At 43.5% G+C, this 19,510-nt stretch overlaps 1 protein-coding gene across 1 annotated transcript in view; it reads right to left on the bottom strand.

Annotated features, from left to right (window-relative positions):
- TRABD2B (TraB domain containing 2B) overlaps positions 1 to 18,258 on the bottom strand; it is a 254,974-nt gene extending 236,716 nt beyond the window's left edge. Inside the window, exons 1-2 of the mRNA XM_035121644.3 lie at positions 17,508 to 18,258; positions 14,454 to 15,014 (exon numbers count right to left, since the gene is read on the bottom strand). Of these exons, the coding sequence (XP_034977535.2) occupies positions 14,454 to 15,014; positions 17,508 to 17,630 (684 nt within the window). The 5' untranslated portion in view covers positions 17,631 to 18,258. The remainder of the gene's footprint in view (positions 1 to 14,453; positions 15,015 to 17,507) is intronic.
- Between the last annotated feature and the right edge of the window lie 1,252 nt (positions 18,259 to 19,510).

Genomic DNA, 19,510 nt, shown 5'->3' with positions numbered 1-19,510 from the left:
TATTTATAGCCTTTCCCCGGCATGGCTATGCACAGGCAACTGCAATGTTGCACTCGTCAATAAGGCAATGTAGCGTAGGGCCAATTCCACTCTCTCCAGTTTCCTGCTCTCTTCCCTCCCACTGAGCCCAAAATCAGACCAGGAAGCTGATGTGGCACAATCATGTTGCAAAAATGGAACTGATGCAAAGGATACAAGGCAAGAGCCAAAGGTGTAGGACAGTAGATTAAATAAATCAAAGCAGAATCTAGACCTCTGTTACAAGTGCTGACTAAGTAACCTACATGTGAATACAGCTCCAACAAGTGAGATACATGGAGCCAGAAGTCACCATGGCAATTAAACACAGTGCTATCATGCTGTCACCCAATTAGATCTTCTGGGCATCATAACCCTGAAGGAAGGGTTAATCCCTGTCCCTTCACAAACTTCATTAGCATTTCTAAGGAAATGAAACAGGCATGTAAAACAATGGTAAGGCTGGATATGCTAGGCCATAAATGTTACTAACACAAATATTTCAATCTGTTTACAAAGTGGCCTATTAAGTCCTTTTAGAAATCCACAGCCACAGCTATGCTCACCTTCTGCCAAGCAATTCCAGCATAAACAAATGAAAGGCAGCTAACACACTTGTTTTGACATTTACAAAGCCAAGGGTATTAGGGAGGCGGCAATTGCAAATAGATGCTCCACAGCAGCACGTAGCAAGATGGAGGGTGGGAAACACCATGTGGCGGTGAAAAATGCAAATTGGGGGTATTCTGCAGCTAGAGCCAATATCAGCTGAATTACAGTAATTCATTTTGATCAGACATTACAACTACATGAGGACATATTACAGAGAACTGGACAGGCACCATAGAAAAAAGCTTGCCCTTTTTCCTGTAATCCATAAGATTTATAAAATATACAGTCAATTTTATTCAACCCACACAGATCCTGGACAGGTCCTGCGAGTGTGATCCCACATTTTCCACCCCACACATTAAGCATCATGACTTTGACTGCATGAGCAGTGCTAATGTGTTCCTTATAGAACCAGCAAGAGGCACACTAAGCTTAGCAAATATATGGACTGCTGGGGTGGTCTAGGTCAGGCATGTGGACCCTGTAGCCCTCCAGATGATACTGAACCACAGCTCACATCATCCCCAGCCAGCATGGACAATGGTCAGGGGTGACATCTGGAGAGTTCCAGCTTGTCCTAAGTAGCCCCTTCAAAATTTGCAAGAGGTGCAAACTATTTGCAAAGCCTGGATGAAGAGTTAGCATGAAATTCCTGGGGGTGGATTTGAAAAATATCCAGTTTAAATCTCCCTGTAGTCTTTTTTTATTATTATTTAATGGATTCAGTGGCCATATCTCTCTCCAGACCCTAAACCTTCAACCCCACCTCGCCCCATCAAATTAAGGTACACAAGTAAGCAAGCAAACAAAGTAGTACATCTGTTTTTCAGAGGGGCTTCATGTTATGATGTAAATAGAGCATTTGAAATAAGAAGCATGTGCTGCGTCCTCACAAAGATGTAAAGTGGCGGGAAGGGCAGTTGAAATTATTAAGTTTCTCAAAGCAGTGTTTCAGCTGCACATATATTAGTCTCTGGTCTCTCCGGACACCCTGCTAAACTGCTTCACTAAGAACGCAATGAATGCCTTTGAAAGTGAGACTTGAGTTATATCCCGTGCAATATGTCCCCTTTCACAGCCAAGTCACTTGATTTAATAAAGAAAAACCTTATTTTGGACTCGCACTATTAGCTTGGGGGGGGGGGAGAAGGAAAAGTCAACACGGTCAGTCAGCACCGCTGCAAAAACTGAAATGCTAAACCCAGACAGCATCACAAATCCAAGTGTGCTCCCTTCTCTTGGACCCTTGACCCTTTCAATCCTTTTCTCAGACAAGAAGTAGCTGGAGGTTACTCCCCATCCCCATAACCTGCTTAATTATACACCCCCTCCCCTCAACCACTACTTAAGGAACTATGCAGGCTTCTCTATTTCACTTTACATTTAAAAGACTTCAGCAGAATCATTTATGGCCTTGTATAGATTTCTATAGAGCTTGTCCTGCTTGTCCTGTGCCTAGAAAACATGGGCCCGAGTGGTTTTCCCCTTGCCCTCCTCTTTCCCCAGGGAAAACCCACTCTTTAGTGCTAAATCAGAGAAAATCTCAATCCGGAGAAAACCCAAATTGCTGTTTGCTCCAATTGAGTTCTAAAGATCAGTATACCCTGGGGCACAGCAGCAGGATGAGAGGAAGTGTGGATAAGCCCATATTGTTATCCTGAGAAAACAACCTGTATGCCAAACATTACAAGTCCAGATGGCTTCTTGTTGAGCAGAAGATAAGTGGGTTGCTTTTTTAATAAACCCTACATTTGTACCTGCATCACAGTATGCAAGAGGGGCTTCACTTCCTAAGAAGAATATCACGGGAACTCACATTTCCCTGTGTCAGCAGAATGTCACTGCTCTAAATGCATAATGTGGTATGAAGCAGACAGTGTTTTGGAAACCGTCTGACACATAATGCATCGCTGGAAGGTTTGCACCTACTATGTCCTCTAGATGAAAGGTCATCTTACATTTTCTTTCCGTTTTCTCCATGCTTAGTTCTAGCACTTACTGTAGGTGAGACAAGAAAGGTAAGGTATTAGCATCACCAACCATGAGGCCACAGAGCTGGCCTCCTGTTTTAGCAGCATTGCTGCCACTTACCCTGACTTCACATCCTCCTGATATTGTTGAAGCTGGGGTGCTTCAGGTGTAACAGTGGCAGCAAAAAGTCAATTCAAATGAAAATTGGGAGGTTGGGGGCTGGACTGAGAATGCAAGAAGTCAGGCAGGCAGGCAAGCAAACAAACCGACAGACCGACATATTCACAGACTGGGACACAAGGAGGAACCAATAGCAAGGGCAAAATGAGAAAGTGGTTGGCTAGGCCCTGACCCAGGCAAACACCCTAGCATGACCTACAACTATGTACAGTATATCAGGACTAAACCAGTAAGAATGAATCAGATGTTGGAAGTGGGGGAACAAGGAAGGAAGAGCTGTAGCTCTGTGGCAAAGGACTTGCTTGACATGCGGAAGCTACCAGGTTCAGACCCTGGTACCTCTTGGCAGGGCTGAAATAAACAATATTTTCCCTTCTCCTCTCTCCCCAGGAATCTCCTGGTTTGAACCTTGGCTGATTTTGATAGGTGAACATGCAGTTGTCTCTACCTGCCATACAGTTTGGTAGGGGGTCAAAGTGGAGGCAGGAGCCACACTGGATATTTGTTGCTTTCAAGGATCTAATGAGCCAGGAGCAGAGAACTGCGCCACATAGTAGGTCAGACTATTTGTTCATCTAGCCCAATGTGTCTCTTCGGATTGGCAGCAGCCAATCTACCTGGTCTCAGACAGTGGTTTTACACAACACCTGCTCAACTCATCCTGTTTACTTAGAAATGCCAGGGATTGAAACAGCACTGAGCTATGGCCTCTCCCTGGTAACAAAATTAGCCTGCATAGGCCCTGAAGAATTTAGTTTTAATTATTTTATCAAAGCTATTCTTTGAAGTATAAATAACTCCCAGGATAAAGAACAAGCTGGTGACCTCACTTAGGTCTAAAGGCAGTTCTATGATTTGTAGGTCGTGATTCTGTGTTGTGTTTTTTGTTTGTTAAAAAAATCCTAATTACATTTTAAAAGTTACATTCATGGAATGAAATCTTTAGCTTTCATAAACTAGTGTAGAATGATTAAATTCAGATTCCCTTTGGCTTCACCATGTTACCAATCTGTCTGATGGATGCTTACTTAGGTGGAATAAAACCCACTGTTTTGCTTCATCTTTTTCAAAAATTGTAGATTAGATGCAGGATAGGCCTACAAAGGCTTCCAGTAACAGCAAATTTGCAGTTTTCCCCATTCTCGCTTTTCCCCATTCCCTTTGCTGACTTTGCATCCTCTGCATAGTGAGACCATTATATGCGCCTAATGTAAAATAAATATTCCGTCGCTATTCTCATGTTACCACCTATAAAGGCAAATGTCTGTGAAAAAAATCAAAGGCAAATAAAATGTGCTTGGTTGCAGAAAACAAACCAAGAACTATCAATGTCCTTTGGGGTTGCTCAAGCAACAGTATGCATAATACTTAGGTTTCTTCAAGAATAATATCCCCCTTCTGCTGCTTCTCCCTCCCTTCCCCCATTTTTCTTCTATCTTGGCTTCCTAATTCATGTCTATATGCAGTGCTTGCCTAATACCATGCTTTGTGGATGTGCTATTAGCACAATTATAGGCATTGCCCACTAAACCCAGGAGTGAGATCCCAAACTGTTATGCCATACCAAAGTAGCAACATTCCCCTTTGTTCAAAAGTTGTTCAAACTGCATTTATGAAGTTGGAAGACAAATACAATGAGAGGAAAAAACAAGCTCTAGCAGCCATACATTCAGCAAGTACCACAATAGTCACCCAGCAATTAAGTACCGTTTTTCCAAATGATGTTTAGACTTCATGGCTGTAAAAAGATTTTGGTTTATTTGATGGCTTCTAAAACCTAAATCGCAGGATGTGCTCCTCCACAAGCAAAGGGAACTCTATGAATCCCTACCAGTGATGCACCATGAAATGTAGCATATAATGCCATCTATTTTCATTTTGATGAAATATGGGTATCAAACTGGGACTCCCTAACAAAGATGATGGTACAACAGATGCTTTTCCTGTTGCTGGTGTTATATAAACTAGATCACAAACAGAAAACCTCTGCTGTACGCAAGGAGTATTTGTGCACAGTTCATTGTGAAATGAAATGGAGAACAAGCTGCATTCATTCCCACATCTATCTTCTTACAAGGGTCCATGCATGTCTGCATAGATGTGTGCATTCTCTCTCAACAGATCAGCACATGATATGCTGATAGGGTGATTAAAATATATTTACACTTGGAGGGTATGGAGGGTATAATTTGTTTTTATTTGTTTTTTAAAAAAATTATGCTCCTGATCTTGCATGCAATGTATTAGTTAGGACTATATTGGTGAAAAAACAATTACCGTGGGAGCACCAATCCAAAGTATTTATTATACTAGCCCAGCCCAGCCCAAAACAATAACATTTTAAAAGATTATCTTAAAATTTAGTCCAAGTTTTATCATTTCCTCAATTACTAAGACTTCTGCACCACTGTGAAATTAAATGCCTTCGCTTGTATTGGTCCTGAGCCTTTTAAGGCAGCGATAGAGTTCTGGAAGAACGCAGCTTACAAGGACAGCCAAATCCTGGATCCCTCACATCACCCGATCTCTCATAAATTTCCAAATCTTTTTTAAAAATTGGATTGCCTACCATTTGCATTTTAAATATGCAACCCTTTTGAAGGTTGCTTCACAGCCAGAAGTTTTGTAGGTGGAGGTTAATGAAAACTGTAAAATTCTTGTAATTTTATTTGCAAGTTACATTTTCAGGTTTTCGGGGACTCGTGCATTCCTTACATCAGGGAACAGCACATATAATGTGGTCATAAATCTGCCCAGGTGGAGATACCGTAACTTTAGCATAGCGTATTAATTTTCTTATTGAGTTCCACATTGGTAAAGCAGGTAGGGTCCTAGGAAATGATGCCTTCTGCAAAACATGTTTCTGAGATGGAGAGCATCTCTAGGTAGCAAACAATGTACCCTGGCCTGTGCGTATGAATAGGTTTTGCCTCCAGTTCACATATTGTGAAGCTAGCTTTCTAATACAAAAGGAGACATTTGTTCTTCACTACACAGTTAAAGCTTTATGATCCCACTTTGAAAATGTTCTAATTACCAGCACTATTCAATGTTTGTCATTAATGCCTCCAACTCCAAAGCAGGTGTAAAAAAGCAGAAATTATACTTTGCTATTGTTCACATGCACACAAAATACCACCAGTGCTATTCTTTTAGATCTGTCATCATTTCCAGTGAGGCTAACAGATTCCAATCACTTGTATGATCTTCTTAGCAGATGAATCACTGCTCATATATACGGTCTAAGAATGCCACCCCCACCCCTTTTTGTAATATCTTGGTCTAGGGAACAAGCAAAGCTTTATTTTACACTAAACTTATGCCAGAGTTTCTAGGATGGGATTTGCAATTTCCACACATACGGATAAGGATATAAAGAGGTAAACAAGGGCTGATAAGCAGCTTTTCTGTTTGTAACATTTATTCTAGTTGTCCTTTCTTGTTGACCTTAAAAGGAAGGATTTCGCCAAAGCTCTAACATCCTGTTCAAGGAGCAAACCCTATCTATTTTAGGGGCTTATGGAGACTCTATTACCTTGTTATCTGAGAACCTCACAAACTGTAATGCATTTATAGCCACAACCTCCTTCTGAGGCCAAGAAGGGTAGTTTACTGTCATCATCCTACAGACAAGAGACCAGGGGATTTTGGACTGTCATCCTATGCATGCTTAGCTGGGAGTAACACCCACTGAACCCAATGTGATTTACCTGCAAGTAATGCACAGGATTGCAAGCAAATTGCAGGCAATTAATGAATCTTATCTATGTATTGGAGTCATAACATGTCCATGCACTGAGCAAATTATGTTTTCTGCTTATAGTTTTTCCCTGTATGATCATGTAAACAGCATCACCATACTGATCACAACACAGTGCCCTTCTGTATAGGTTCTCCTCAACCTCTTCTTTCCAAGGGGACATTAAAAAATCAGGAGTACCATGTGGAAGGGATTGCAACCTTAGAAGGTCCACAGAACTATGCATTTACTTCCCTTTTAAAATGTAATAAATATTCCATGTGACATTTAATGCTTGACCTAGATATGGAAATATCTCGGATGCCTTTGCTAAAACATGGTTTGTTGTCTTGATTTTCCATGAACAAGGAAAGACACATAACCTCTACCAGATTTCCACCCAAATAAATCCATGCATGTGATAAGAAGTAAAAGTGGCACAGGAAACATTCTCCCTGGACACGTCTGTAGTACTTGCTAGGAAACTTTTGCAAAGCACAGAAAAAGGTCTAACATGCAGGAATGTGCTCTGTGTTATCTTCCAAAACCTGCACTGGAGAAGAAGAAAAAAGAACCAGACTATGGAGGTAAGGCAAGGGAGTATCCTGCACAGGACTGTCTCAAGCAGGTCGGGCGCCCTGGCGCTGAGGTGCGGAGATCGCTCCGGCGCCCCCGCCCTCGCAGCACGGCTTCCGCACGGCTTCGCCGCGCAGCACACCCCCCCCCTGTCGGCGCAGCGCCCTGGCGCCCCGCACCACCAGGACTATACCTAGAGCCGGGCCTGATCCTGCAAGAGGACGTAGCTAAATGGAATCTTGAACGGAAGCACTCCACACAGCAACCTTTTGTTTCAGGTCTCACATTGGACCTTGTTTCCATGCTTAGTCAGTATCATGCATATTACAGCCCCTTCTGCACTACACATTTAAAGCACTATGGTCCCACTTTAAACAGTCATGGCTTCCCCCCAAAGAATCCTGGGATCTGCAGTTTGATAAATGTGCTAAGAGTTCTTTGGAGATTCCTGTTCCCCTCAGAGTGGTTTAACAAGTCAATTTCTCTCCTCAGGGGAATTTTGGGAATTGTAGGTCTGCCATGGAAATAGGGGTCGCCTAACCAGTGCTTTGTTATAAGAAAAAACTGCTCCTTTCCCCAAGAGCCTGTATAGAGTCCTTATGTAGGTTCTCTATCAGTAGGAGAAAATAACAAGAGGCCAACTAGAGAATATTGAGAAGTAAAGCGGCTAGTAAGCCTTTATTAAACTGTTGCAACAGGGTGCTTACCCCCCCCCATTCAGGGGGGGGGAGGAACCCAGAGCATTGGTGTGCAAGCTCTTATATACGTAGACTTTTGAAATTGCCACCCTGTAGCTCAAGGCCACCCCCCAATACCTCATACATACATCACTACAGCAGAAAGCCTGTCTGCCAGGATATCTCATAATGGTCACTGATTGCTTTTACCTGGGCATCCTGGCCATTCTTTTATAATGGTAAATATTGACATCCTGGGCATCAGTGAACTAAAATGGAAGGGAATGGGCGAATTCAGTTCGGATGACTATCATATCTACTACTGTGGGCAAGAATCCCGTAGAAGAAATGGAGTGGCCCTCATAGTCAACTGCTCACTGGAAGGACAGATCGTGAAGCTGAGGCTCCAATACTTTGGCCACCTCATGAGAAGAGAAGACTCCCTGGGAAAGACCCTGATGTTGGGAAAGATTTAGGGCACTAGGAGAAGGGGACGACAGAGGACGAGATGGTTGGACAGTGTTCTCGAAGCTACCAACATGAGTTTGACCAAACTGCGGGAGACAGTGGAAGACAGGAGTGCCTGGCGTGCTATGGTCCATGGGGTCACGAAGAGTCGGACATGACTAAATGACTAAACAACAACAACAACAAATACTCAGTTCCTGAATCCGGGTCACAAGCTCACCTTATTCATTCACAGATACGCCCTTAAGACAGGATTTGTGAGCAAAGAGACAATGGAGAGGTTTTCCCATTTCCTTCCTCCTTGCAGGGAAACGTTTGAGGTCAATTTGGGAGAGTCAAAATGGTTTCAGGACTGTTTTCCTGTACTATTTCAGACATGTGGTTTATATATTTATTTATGTATGTGTTTGCCTGATACATTTATGAACATTTATTTTACATCTTAGACCTTATAATTCTCATAACAGTACCATTGAGTAAAAAGGTAAAGGGTAAAGGGACCCCTGACCGTTAGGTCCAGTCGCAGACGACTCTGGGGTTGCAGCGCTCATCTCGCTTTACTGGCCAAGGGAGCTGGCGTACAGCTTCTGGGTCATCATGTGGCCAGCATGACTAAGCTGCTTCTGGCGAACCAGAGCAGCACAAAAGCACTGCTCCGAACAACACTCAGCACCCTTCGCAAACTACAGTTCCCAGGACTCTTTGGGGGAAGCTACAACTGTTTAAAGTAGCATGATATAGCTTTGAACATATAGTGCGGATAGTACCCAAGTTCTAGCGCACCAAATGTTTTGCATTCTCAAGCTTAGCTTCACTCAACAGATACTTTTCATCGGCGAAGAATCTGGCTGTCTTTTCTCGGCTTGTTAAACTCTTTTGAAAGGGAAAGGGGAAAGAAAGGAAAGGAAGCCAAAGGGCACATCAAAATATGGTCCTGTGTGTATATTAATGTTTCCTGCTGCTCTGCTATGCGGAGACCAGCTCAGAGAATGCAGATATCTGTCAGGGACAAAATATGATGGGCCACCCATCAGCCTTCTCATTAAATAGCACTTGTAGCCTCTGTAATTCTATCAATAGAGTAATCAGAGCTGCCATGTCTCAGGATTTGATAGAACAGCGGGAGCTGGGAAATGAAGACTGACATTGTTAACAAAGCCACTTCTGCCACTTAATGCCGAGGGAAGCAAGCAAAAAAAAAAGTTTATTTGTCTATCCACAAAAAGAAGAGAGGAAGAAGGCAGGAGTGGCTAAGTGTGAAGTCTGGGGTGACAAGCTTTGGAAACTTTCTTTTTCTTCTTCTAGGGTTGCCCTTGATCTAATCAATTCCACTTTGATATTTTGTCTGTTTTTTGCATTTATTCCACCATGGGTTGACATCATGCAATCTAGATAACCGAATTCATGAGCAAAAATAAAAGAGGGAAGGCGAAACCAGGCAGGGCAGATATTTCCCATCGAAGGAGAAAGAACCTAATTCCCTATGGAGAGGGATTTCAATGAAGAGATTTAAAAAATCAAGATGCTAATGTCAAGTCCTCAGTAAGGCAACTTTTTGAAAAAATGTAGCAAGAGGCTAAAAGGCTTAGCTTCCAACTGCAGGCGGATTAAGGATGCATACAAAGGGCCAGTGATAGGAGATGAAAGAAAGGCAACATGAAAAATCAGAAAGAAGAAATGAGGATGGAGATGGAGAGGTTGGAGACTTAAACCAAGTTGCTGGGTTCTCTGTGCTGGTGATTGGCCTGAAGTTTTGAGGCTGGGGGAGATAGCCATGTTTTTTCCATGGTTTTTTCCATGGCCTGCCCAACCTAAAGTTAAAGAGAGAGAGAGAGAGAAACCAGTGGCACACTATTACCTCACACAAGTGTGGGGCCAGTGAAAACCAGCATGGTGTGGTGGTTAGAGTCTTGGACTAGAGTTCAAATCCCCATTCAGCTATGAAGCTCATGTGGTGAACTTGGACCAGTTAAACACCCACAGCCTAACCTACCTCACAAGGTTTTTGTGGGGATAAAATGAAGAGGGGAATTCTGTAAGCCACCTTGAGCTCCTTAGAGGAAAGTTGGGATACAAATCTCATTAATAAATGATGCCAATACTAATACTAATACTAATAATACTGAAGTCCTATTAGGCTACAGCAGCATGAACATGTCCTTTGTTGGCACCTAAGGATGGCTCATCCCCCAGAAAGTTTTCTTTCTGGTCTAGAACAGATATGATTTGTGACATATAATCAGATCCCCCCCCCCAGTGGTGCTGGCGAGAGGTATCCTTAGTTCTTTATATTGTCCTGCTTTTTTGACCCCACTTCCTCCTCCCAAAGAAGCTGCTATTAGATCAGTAGCAGGGCTAATTGCACCTTTGGGAGGCAGGGTAGATTTGGGGGAAACAGTGCAAAGCTAAAGGGTTAAACAGAACCCCCAGGTCACCACTGCTTTGAATCTTTGAAAATTGAGCCTCCTCCAACCGCCCAGAGCTGCTTCCACAGGGCGGGCACCTCTGCTGAGAAAGCCCTCAGCCTTGTTCTCTGTAACCTTACTTCTCGCAGTAAGCACTATTCTAAGACACTATAGAAATTGAAATGAACCAGGAGCTGGGAAAGAGTACACAGGCCTGGAAACTGCATTGGGATACACAAATTTGCATAATTAAATATGATACAATAGAAGTCTGCTTCAGGGATACAAATGCAGCTAAAATCTCTACAGTATTTAAAGTAGTGGTGGATGCTTCCAAGATGGGATCTTCTCCTCTGTCCTTAAAGCATCTTCACTTTGTTTCAGTAACCAATAGAAGCCAACTTCAACTAAGCAGACACAATGCATTCATCCTATTTAAATTTCCAGTAGCATGAAACTTGAGAGAAAAGGGTAAAAAAGAAAGAAAGAAGCTAACCACTTCGAGAAGGGAAAGGACTGGCTGGAGGAGAAACAAACCACTTATTTTCCCTCAGTAAGTATTTGAAAATTGGATAGATTGAAAACAAATGCTTAAGGATGTTTCAGTACAGCATGCTTTCTAGGACTCAGTTTCCAAATTTTTCAGATTATATATTACAATTAAAGTAATGCTGAAAGCAGGTTAAAACGAACTCAACTGATGCCCATAACAGATTCAGGGCTATAAACGATCACAGATGTTCACATCGGCCTAGACATACCACTGGAATACAAACTCTGGTCATTTTCTAATTTCCATCATTAATACCACTAATTATATGTTTCTGAGGAGAAGATCCAAGATTTAGAATTAAGAGAGGAAATCTAGTTCATCGTAATCCACTCCTTTCAATTAAGGCCATAATACACCACGCAGTGGGATTGCTAGACAGAATGATAACATTACAAATTGCTCCCTTTGAACAATCTGCCAGGTGCAAAGTGCAGCCAGTTCTTAGACAGCACCAAAAAGGATCAGCAAGCCTAGCTGTGCCTTCTTTCCTCCCATGTTACTTTGGAATACGTTGCTTTCCCAGTTAGGGGGAATTTTAAAAGGGACTTTTCAAATTTGAGGTCACACAATACTCTGTTGACCGCTTCCACAAGGACCTGCACCAACAAAATGAAAGCATGTTCTACAGGCCAGTGGCTGCCCTGGGGGCAGAGTGATGTCTAATGTAACACTTCAGCAGCAAATACTTCACATTTAAGAAAGAGATTTAAAAACTCTTCCTGAATGGCAGAGATTATTCAGCTTCCCTAACTAAGCAGCATGTTCTGAACAAGCAACTTTTGTTCAGAAGCAAAAGCCCTTCTTGAATATATGATTATCTCTCCTCCTCCTCCTTCTTCTTCATTATGCAAAAAAGATGACTAAAACAGTAGCAGAGTGATTGCTGGTAGAGTTAAAATCAGAGACCAAAAAATAAATCAGTATTATTAGCTCCCACTCCAAGAGGTTCTTCTTTTAATGAAAATAATAACTCTATACTCCCATCTACGAAAGTGTGCAATATAATTCACATTTGAAAAGTTTCCAACTATCCATTTTTATCAGAGTACTATTCAACCTAATAGATCCTCAGTGTCATCAAAGGTACCTTATGTTTCTGGTCAATTATTCTGAACTTTGTTTCAAGTGGGGTGTACTTGATGTAGAAAACTTGACAGCTCTTTTGGAGGAAGCTGGGTCAAAAGTATCTTGTTCAATTTTCAAAGGAATAAAATGGAAAAGATTTACATCTAGTTCACTTTAAAAATAAATAGGATGAAAAATGTTGATGGGTTTGTTCATTGTGACTGAGTAATTGGGTTTATCTTTTCTTAAAAGTGGGTTTAGATTTGACCTGAACTGAAACTAATGCCTTGTTAAAGGGTGCTCAACTCTACAGTATTTTGCAACTGCTTAATATCCCTAAAACATAACTTGTATCATGATTAGTCTGCTAATTAATAGAAAATATTAAATATTAAATCAAATGGCAACCTTAGTTTAAACACCCACACTAACCTGTGTGCTAGCAACCCTGGAATAAGATAACAGTTCATGGATCTAGTCAATCTCATTATTACAACCAGTCTTGGGAATATATTTTCCAACAGAGTAAAATATTGGATTGGATGGCTAAAAATTTTATTTAGCTGACAGCCACAGAAATAAGAGCAATTCCCCAAAGACAGGAGAAACACCACTTTTGCTCTTTTTGTTCTGCCTTGAAATAAGTATCTCATTTGAAAAGGAACTTCTGGAGAGTTATGTAATGAATGTCATGCAGTTGTAGAAATTGCCAAGAGAAGGCCCTGGTGCTTTTCTGCCCCAGAGTTGTGTACATTTCTACTGGGGTCATAGAAGGACTGATGTTATTTGTCCAACAAGCCCAACATCACAGACAGGATACACTGCACTAGTAAATCATGTGTCAGCTAGCATGTTTTTCCCATTTTATTCCAACCCAGCCCTTCTATTTTTGGCACACCTATCAACTAATTATATATTTTCACAGGTGATATTTTGGAGATTGTTAATGGAAAACAGCCACTCTGTCCAAAATAGTGCAGAGATTTTTTTTTCTTCAGAAAAACATCTGAAACCCATTATCAGGAAAGATACATACCAGTAGATTATGAAAGCAAAGAGTGTCCAGTGCTGAGGGTATTGCTGTAAATAGAGGACATCTCTGATTTTAAATGTGATAAAGAAACAGACACAAGCCAGGCAACCAAGACTTTTGGATTTAGCACGAACAATTGCAGAAAAAAAGCTAAATTTAGAATAGATGCTGGTGAATCCCTTAAACCTAAATAATATATAGCGTGGACTTATATTGAGTTCTGTCAACAAAGACAAAGATCTATCATCAGAAATGGAGAGACAAAAGTTCTTCAGAAGAGAGTTTTTAAATAAACACATTGTCTTTCACAACAAATTTAAAGTTAACTCTCCTCATAACAACATAAGCCACTTCTTTACTCTTTACTGTTTTTATAGTAAAGACATGCACTCATTCCTAGGTAATCCTCAGGTAGCCTCCCATTCAGATACTGACCAGAGCTCAACCTGGTCAGCAAGGTGGAAGCATCATGTGCTCTCATACTATGTCTATGATCCACAGTATGCACTCAACATGTAGAGAGACATGGTTTCATGTACATTTTTCTATGGGTATCACGTAATTATAAAAGCAAGACACAACAACCCTTGTTACAAAAAGTCTAACACCATCAGACATTTGCTTGCGTTGAATATCTTACTGCTTATCTTCTACCTTTAGGACACGATCATGTTTTAAAGCCTAGTATCATGTTCAATGTGTGTGTGACAGAGAGAAACTGAGGCACCACTGCGTTGACAATGCCTCCTCCATCATTGCTCTGCATTATGTTTCTCAAGCATACGCAACAGCTGGGGCTGTGTGTGCACATATATTATGGTCCCACTGAAAGAACAGCACCCTAAGCTTTCAAACAAATTTTGCCACTTGATCATGAAAAACGCACACACCACATTTCCATGCCCACAAACACCTAGGTTCATACACAATGTGTGGTTGAGAACAAGACACAACCAGTAGGAAAGAATAAACATTCCGTGTTCTCATAGAATAATTTAGTTAATGTTTAAAAACTAAATATGAGACATGTGTCTCTACTTCATATCAATCTCAAGACCCTGCCTGGCCCAACCTAACACAGGTCATTTTTCGAAGCAAGAAGGTTACCTCAAGACTTGATTTCTTGAAAGTGTGTGTGTGGCCTGCATCTCCTTACCTGGGAGAAGTTCAGCCCATTCAGTGGATGGCATTGCTCTTCCACCCTCTCCACGGCTCCTGTCCTTTTCTTCATCCTCTCTGCCTCCTGAGCCAGGTAGAGGTCCAGTACGGGCACCCCACGGGAACGGATATCTATCTCCGTGAGGGAGTTGACCATCAGCATCACCCAGATGGGCCTTTTGCGCTCCCAGTTCCCAGCAATAGCATTGAAGAGGTAATCGGCATAAAGACCTTTCCCCCGTTGGTCTGGCGTCATCCAGTGAGGGAGCATCAATTTGACGTACTCAAGGTGGCGCTTGAGGCGGTGGTAAAGATCCCGGGGGAGCACGTTTTGCAAGTTCTCCCCGTGGGGTAGCAGCTGACAGCTTGCCAGGCCTGAAATGGTGTAGGGGTCAGTGAGGTCCAGCTCAAAGTACACACTGGAACTGGCTTGGAAAGCAGATTTTGAGTTCTCGGGGACAAAGTCCCACACGCGTGTGAAAGGCACATGGATTGTTCCAAATAGATAGGCTGGAGGGTCCCTCCGGATTGTCCAAAGGAAAGAGTTCAAGTCTCTTTGCTAGGGAAAAGGGAATGAAAAAAGAAGGCAAGATTCAGTTTGGTGTAAAGCACTGAGAAAAGTATATTCAGGACCATGGCGGGGGGGGGGGGGGGATGGTGCAAACAGGAACTGTCCATCAGCATTGTGGTTGAAATCACTTCCTATGGCGTAACTTTGCAAACTGTATTGAGGGCTGCCATTGTACACAATATCCTAGCCCTAACCATGCTGGCATGAAAGCAAGTTATCTACTGGAATCAGTATAAGACTGGTAGGACTGAAGCGGCAATGTGCAACGTGTAGGCCTGTGGATATGGTATGTGTATGGAAAGTCAAGCATGACTGCAAATCAGAGTTCATCGACGCTGTGGTTATTCTACTGAAACCAGTAAAACTATCCCAGCATGACCTTCTCTGGGTTAAGTGGATCCTGGATTGCATCCATAATCTCACATAGTCTGCAATTAAACATGTGAGCAGACAAGTAGAAAAACCATGCATTCAGGAAAGAAAGATAAAATATAGGATGAAGGCTCAAAGTTGCCTGATTAGTTATGCCTTATCAACGCATTTAATGTTCCTTTGTGATTAAAAGAGTGGTAAAACTGAGTGGATCATTATACCAATAAAACTGCAGTCTTTTATTTACAATTAAGTGGTATTCAAATTCAATTAAGTAATATAAATAAAACAAAGCATCTTTTTAAGAAACAAAAACCTTATGATTTAAATTTATGAATGAAGTGGAGATTATTGTATAGATTCACAGAAATATCTTATTCGTGTGAGAATGAATGCAAGCATTACATTTGTGGGGGGGGGGTGTTGGGGAGGGGAGAGATTTTGAAAAGATATACCCATACACACCCATAAACACTCATACTTCAAACTGGATCAAAGAATCTTTATATATCTATCTAGGTAGAAATCCAACCCAGGGTTAGAGCTTCTGGTCATTTATGCCTTCATTTGATATTTACAGAAACCCACTGTGCTATACAATGTAAAGTTTCAGCTTGGAGCAAATTTGTTTATTGACAAATATGGATCACTCTGCAGGGGAATTCTCCTACACAATCCCCCATTGACTGCCCTTTTGAATTGTTCCTATGAACCATAACTTACAAGCAGCATTTTTTTATTTTTTAAAAAACCTCATTACATTGTTTATGAAAGTTGAATACAACACATACCCCTAGTCTATTCAGTGCAGAAAATTAAAGATTTCAACATAACTAACAGGATTTTGCAGGAAATCAATATCCCTCCGGAGATCTAAAGGATCTGTGAGACTGTTGAAATACGAAATTGTGGCCATGGGGAAGTTGACAAGCCTGCCACACACGGGAGGAGAGAAAGAGTTACCTGGCAAATCTCAACTAATTTGCCAATGTTTCTTGAACTCTTGGAATAAGATTTCCATTATCTGGCATTGGTTGACTATTTTGCAAGTCTAGACTGGAAGAAGAAGAAGAAGAAGAAGAAGAAGAAGAAGAAGAAGAAGAAGAAGAAGAAGAAGAAGAAGAAGAAGAAGAAGAAGAAGAAGAAGAAGAAGAAGAAGAAGAAGAAGAAGAAGAAGAAGAAGGAGGAGGAGGAGGAGGAGGAGGAGGAGGAGGAGGAGGAGGAGGAGGAGGAGGAGGAGGAGGAGGAGGAGGAGGAGAAGAAGAAGAAGAAGAAGAAGAAGAAGAAGAAGAAGAAGAAGAAGAAGAAGAAGAAGAAGAAGAAGAAGAAGAAGAAGAAGAAGAGGAGGAGGAGGAGGAGGAGGAGGAGGAGGAGGAGGAGGAGGAGGAGGAGGAGGAGGAGGAGGAGGAGGAGGAGGAGGAGGAGGAGAAGAAGAAGAAGAAGAAGAAGAAGAAGAAGAAGAAGAAGAAGAAGAAGAAGAAGAAGAAGAAGAAGAAGAAGAAGAAGAAGAAGAAGAAGAAGAAGAAGAAGAAGAAGAAGAAGAAGAAGAAGGGCGAGCGAAATTTATTGCTAAGTGGTACCCAGGGACGGGAAGACAAAGTGTCCTGACCGGTAGTAGTCCAACTACTCCTGTTTCGCGCCAACAGTGTGCTAGGGGCTGTGCAATCCGCAGAAGGAAAGAAGGGCATTGCTTCCTTTCCCCAAACCTGCTCGCTCGATCCCACCCCACTTCCTCAGGTGTCGAGGGGCACAACTTCTGCCTCCCTGGGGGGCGGGGGGGGGCGGACGATGGGCGCTCCCTGGTAGGAGCCATATCCATCTATCTCGCTCGCTACCTCTCTAGTTGGAGCAGCCAGGAAAGGCAGTAACTGACCCGCGTAATTGGCCCGCGCCTTAGTGTAGTGCGGATGTTGCGGAGGAGTGGTTATCTTTAGCAACCTAAGAAAGGGACACTGGCACTAAGGGTCGTCGCTGGGGACCATCGCAGTAGAAGGAGAGTCCCAAAGTTGACGGTGGCATGTGGCGCTGCCTCTGCGCCGGATTCCCCCTTTAAACACCCGCAGTCACTGACCCCCCCCCCGACCCCCGGGCCTCCCCCCCCCAGCTCACCGATCGGGGCAGCTCGCAGCGCCCTGGGTCCATCTGCTGGCGCCTCCTGGGCTCCGGGCGCGCCGACGCCGGCAGCACCCCCCCGACGACAGCCAAGCACATCAGCGCCAGGTGGGGCTCCATCCTGCTCCTCCCGGGGGACCCGCCTTGCCGGCTGTCTTCAGAGGGAACTCTCCGCCCGGTCTCGCCTCGGGTGCTTCGGTCCCGGCCACGGTCCCGTCCGCATCTGACAAGTGCAAAAATAAAATAATAGTAGTAATAGTAATAATGAAGGGAAGAGGGAGCAGCTGAAGCCCTTTCTAGCTTGCAAAAAGGGACGTGGGGCTTAAATGGCCCCACAAGGGCGATCCTGGGGGTCCCGGCGTTGATCCTGAGCCTCTGTCATGCCTGGGGGGCAATGGGACTCATCGGCGCAGTAAACTTTCTGCGCTGCCCAGGAGTTGCTTGGGTCTCTACCCGCCCCCCCTCTCCGCCTTCAGAAGGAAGGAGGTGGGAGAGTCAAGGTTTGTCTGCGAGGGGGGGGGGCGGAGGTGGTGCCGATCCCGGGTTTGAGATGGCGAGAGACTGAGGGAATGCTATTTGAACAGGCACAGGAAGGCGGGCACTGCTGTGGATGTCATCATGTCAGTTTTCAAACACGGCGAGGAAAAGCCAGGAGGCCAAAAAGAAGGGAGAAAAAGGGGGGGGGGAGAGAAACAACTTCGCAGCAACTTCCAAACTTTCCCAAACTTTTCCTTCCTATCCCGCCTGCGACTTCGCGGCGGCCAAGCCTGGAGAAGGCGGCTCCTGCCGCAAGAGGGCGCCTGGTGCACAAACAAAGCGCCGCGGAGCTCAAGGTAGAGCCAGACGGGACTCCCGGGAGGGAGAGGAGAGAGATCTCGAAAGGAAAGATGCGAAAGATCGGGGCGAGGCATTCTCTGACGGGAACATATACCGGGGCAAAGGAGGGCTCTGCTATGAGGAGTGTCAGGGCCGAAGCCACGCTCCTTACTCAGAAAGCTGGGTGCATGTGAATGGGGCTGTGTTAACGGGGGAAGGGGGTACACTTTGCACATTCCCTCAGCTATTTTTTGTTTCATGGGTCTGGAGGCTTGGCATTTTAGATTCCTACACCCCAGAGAGGCTGAGGAGTGGCCTGTGTGTGTGTGTGTGTGTGTGTACAGACACACACAAATATTCCAACCTTTTTCTCCAAGAACAAGGTGGCACACATGGTTCTCTGCCTCATTTCCTCCCCACAACCCTGTGAGGTAGGGTAGACTGAGAGGCAGTGAGTCGCTCAGTGAACTTTATGTCCCATGGTGATTTGAACTCTGGTCCTCCAGGTGCTAATCTGACACTCTAATCACTACACGACACACAGGTGGCATTCTGCAGTCAAGAATGCCTGCTGGATCTAGTGTTGCTATAGTTCTCAGTAGGCCTACGCAGAGCTGCTCTGAGGCCTGGCATGGCAGCCTAAGTCCAGCAGGCCCCTGGCCAGCTTAGCCCTCCAAAGCCCAGGGCAATTGTACCCAGCTGTCCCCACCTACCTGCACAGGCCTGGTTCTGAGCCAAGGGTGGTTTCAGTGGGAACCCTCTTAAGATAGCGAGTGTCAGCCTCCTGGCACCTCCTGTCTTCTAATCAAGTCAAAAGCTTCCTGTAACTGAATAGCTAGTATATCCAGGATTAGGCTGTTCTATTTATTTAGCATGTTTCTAGGATGGGGCTTAATTGGCAAACTGGTCAGTTGAGACCAGGGCCACCTCATTTTCCAGAGGAAGGTTAAGTCCGGATTGGGTTGGGTTGGTATTTTGATGCTGACATCATGTGGCTGCTGCAAAAAGCTTTCGTGCATTAGGAGATCTGGTTCCAACACCCATCTGGAAGCACCCACTAAAATTTTGTTCTTAGGCACTCCTTTATAGAGAGGGTTTTAAGGCAGTGTACAAAGGTGAGAGTAAAACTATTCAACTGATTTATAAGGACAATGGTGCTTTTAAAGCAAAAAAGAAAACCAAAA

This window comes from Zootoca vivipara, chromosome 7 (genome assembly GCF_965207765.1).
Source record: "Zootoca vivipara chromosome 7, rZooViv2.hap1.1, whole genome shotgun sequence".
In the NCBI taxonomy this organism is placed as follows: Eukaryota; Metazoa; Chordata; class Lepidosauria; order Squamata; family Lacertidae; genus Zootoca; species Zootoca vivipara.
This window is presented reverse-complemented; position numbering and strand designations above follow the sequence as displayed.